The 2,700-nt window shown below is 38.5% G+C and overlaps 1 protein-coding gene across 1 annotated transcript in view; it reads right to left on the bottom strand.

The window, feature by feature from the left end:
• LOC106109164 overlaps positions 1–2,696 on the bottom strand; it is a gene marked incomplete at its 5' end in the record, with an annotated part of 8,180 nt that extends 5,484 nt beyond the window's left edge. The window contains 4 exons of the mRNA XM_013290569.1: positions 170–307; positions 1,032–1,228; positions 1,787–1,904; positions 2,639–2,696. Of these exons, the coding sequence (XP_013146023.1) occupies positions 170–307; positions 1,032–1,228; positions 1,787–1,904; positions 2,639–2,696 (511 nt within the window). The remainder of the gene's footprint in view (positions 1–169; positions 308–1,031; positions 1,229–1,786; positions 1,905–2,638) is intronic.
• Between the last annotated feature and the right edge of the window lie 4 nt (positions 2,697–2,700).

Below are 2,700 nucleotides of genomic sequence, written 5' to 3'. Positions count from 1 at the left end.
TTTTTTTATTTCCTGGGCGGAGTGAATACTGAATTTTGAATAGCTAGTCAACGAATCGGATCTACGCTCTTCAGAATCCATCAAATTCTTATTTCCTGATGGTACAGAAAAGCTTACCTAGTAAAACAAAAGTAGCCTTTAGACATAAGTAAGAAAACCATTATAATACCTCCGAAGACGACACAGAAGAGATGGACGGTGTCGCCGATGTAGTAGGGGCCGAGGTTCCTGCTGGTGTTGGCGCCCGCGCTCGCCGTCGTCACGCGTGTGCCGTTCTCGTGTATCACCCACAACCGCTGAGGTGGCTCTGGACAATACAAAAGAATTTAGCTTCGACAGTCCTTATTTTGAAGTAATAGACAAAAAGGTTCATGTAGTTAATCGCAAAAATAAAGTTCAAAAGCCTTAGTAGCATTTTATGGCGGTATATTCGTATTTTTTCATTATTTTCCTTAAAATATTAAATCCAGACGAACAGATAAGCGGCAATCAGACACTGACGTATTTTGTTTCAGCCGCAGGATTTCATTGGATATATCTAATTACATGAAGATCTTTTTATACAAAAATGCGATGAATATTACTAACAAAGAGTTCAATGCAATTTTTAGGGGTAATATAATTAATCACCTTTTAGGGAGATACCAATCTTTTCCTCTTAATTTTCCATAATAGTGCAGTGTTGTAAAATATCTATACATGTATTGGGTCATAAAGTCTATGAAGCGGTACCTTTACGTGATGAAATGTTTACGTGGCGTAATTGGCTGTAAATGGGGTGAATTGTTCCGGCGCTGTCAGCTTCCTCATTATGCTCGCGGACCAATTAATGCCGTAGCGGCTACGGGACCGCTATTTTAGTTCGCGATGAATAAGCGAGCCGCAGTTATATACAATTAGCCTTTAAACAATCTAATTCAATTCGTATTTTTAACTAAAAAACGTAATAAGCTACAGCTAAACTAATTGTTCTATGAGGTGTTGCGCATTGTTTCTGGTATTTCTTTCTCGTCTCGAATAACAATACTTACCTATAACGTCCAATGTGATATAAGTTTTGTGAGCCCGACTCGACTCGAAGTCGGCGAAGCAGTAGTACTGTCCGGCATCAGAGGGCCGCACGGCGAGGATCTGTAGACGCTCTTCAGTCTCATCCTCTGAGGTGATGAGCTTGAAGCGACCTCCAGGGGATAGTACGTCGCTGTTGTCGCCGCGCAGGTCGCGACTGCTGGCCACGCCCGATTTAAAATATAATGATAATTATAACATGGTATAGGACACCTTTTGCAAGAAACATCAAGCCGCGCCAATGTGGCCTCTTATAGAAATACTGTTAACTGTCATACAGCTAGTAAACTAGTCAAAAAGGTGTCTAACAGTATTACAGCGCCTATTTGTTAAGGGCACAATCTATCAAAATTTAGGCCATAGGTTCGAATCCGTCATTCCACTATTGACGTGAAGTACCTCGTGCAAGCTTATAATCTTATTCTGTTATTAAAACGCTGTTTAAATACAATTGCACTGCGAGTTGCGAGGTGTATCAAGTGTGTACTTTAGCTGTGAGTGTTCACTTGTATCGTATTACGGATGACACGAGCGGCGGCAAGTGATTCGCGTGACGAAGCCAACTACCTACACCTGAGCCGGACCGCAGATTACATGTTTGCTAAGTATACATAGACCCTGCTTCTTGTATTTTCAAAGGCCCAGGTAACCTTACCGATCACTCACCAATATCGAAGCGATCATAAATTATGATATGGTACCAAAATATTTTTTTCACCTATAGAATGCCGTGGGCGAGCCGTCTCTGTACCAGGCGATGATTCTAAGGACATCTCCTTCGTTCTCCGCGGTGATGTTGCAAGGCAGCTCCGCGCTCTGCCCCACTACCGCTTCCACTGGCAACAACACGATCACGTACTTACCAGAAACATTAAAATATATCTGAAGAAAACAACTATCGAAAATCGTAGTCAAAAGTACTTTTTCACATTTCTAGTTAATATTCGGCACAATGTGTAATCCATCTCTATATCAATTTAATATATGAATGACTAGAACTCTTAAATAAGTAAGAGAAACTGTAATCGCAAATTATCGTGTAACTTTCGCGTTGTCTAAGTTCCTAGTACTATTAAAGGAAAGTTTTGTAAATTAATTCTAGTCAAGAGTAAAAGTTTAATCTACTTTCTATTTAGAATTTTAAAAAACATACATCGAACAAAGATCTGACATTACAGAGAGTAATCACGACGATTGCATGGGACTGGATGTAATAAATCAACACTCTCGTATCCTTGTCATTAAATAACACCAGGTGCAGAATGCACTTAAATATTGACACAGCAAAACATTTCAGTTTGTGTTTACATTCGGAGCAATAACGATTATTTATTTAAATTACATCTAATTCTTATTCATAAAAACAAGGTATTTTTCGGTAATATTCTAATAGTGAGAATCTTAAATAATATGCAAAACTTTTTATTTTTTCTAGATCCTAGATAAAAGGCGCAAAACTTTAAATACGCTTTATTCTTTTCTGTATACAATTATGAGTAAAACAATTGTTAAGTAACGAGTGAATTACGCTTCTCTTCAAAACTACTTGACACTTCACAATTTCACTCACCTGTAATAATTTCCTCTTGCGCATTTAAACTTTTAAGTAACACCACCGCAACGAGAAATAAG

Source organism: Papilio polytes, unplaced genomic scaffold (genome assembly GCF_000836215.1).
Source record: "Papilio polytes unplaced genomic scaffold, Ppol_1.0 DF821289.1, whole genome shotgun sequence".
Classification (NCBI taxonomy): Eukaryota; Metazoa; Arthropoda; class Insecta; order Lepidoptera; family Papilionidae; genus Papilio; species Papilio polytes.
This window is presented reverse-complemented; position numbering and strand designations above follow the sequence as displayed.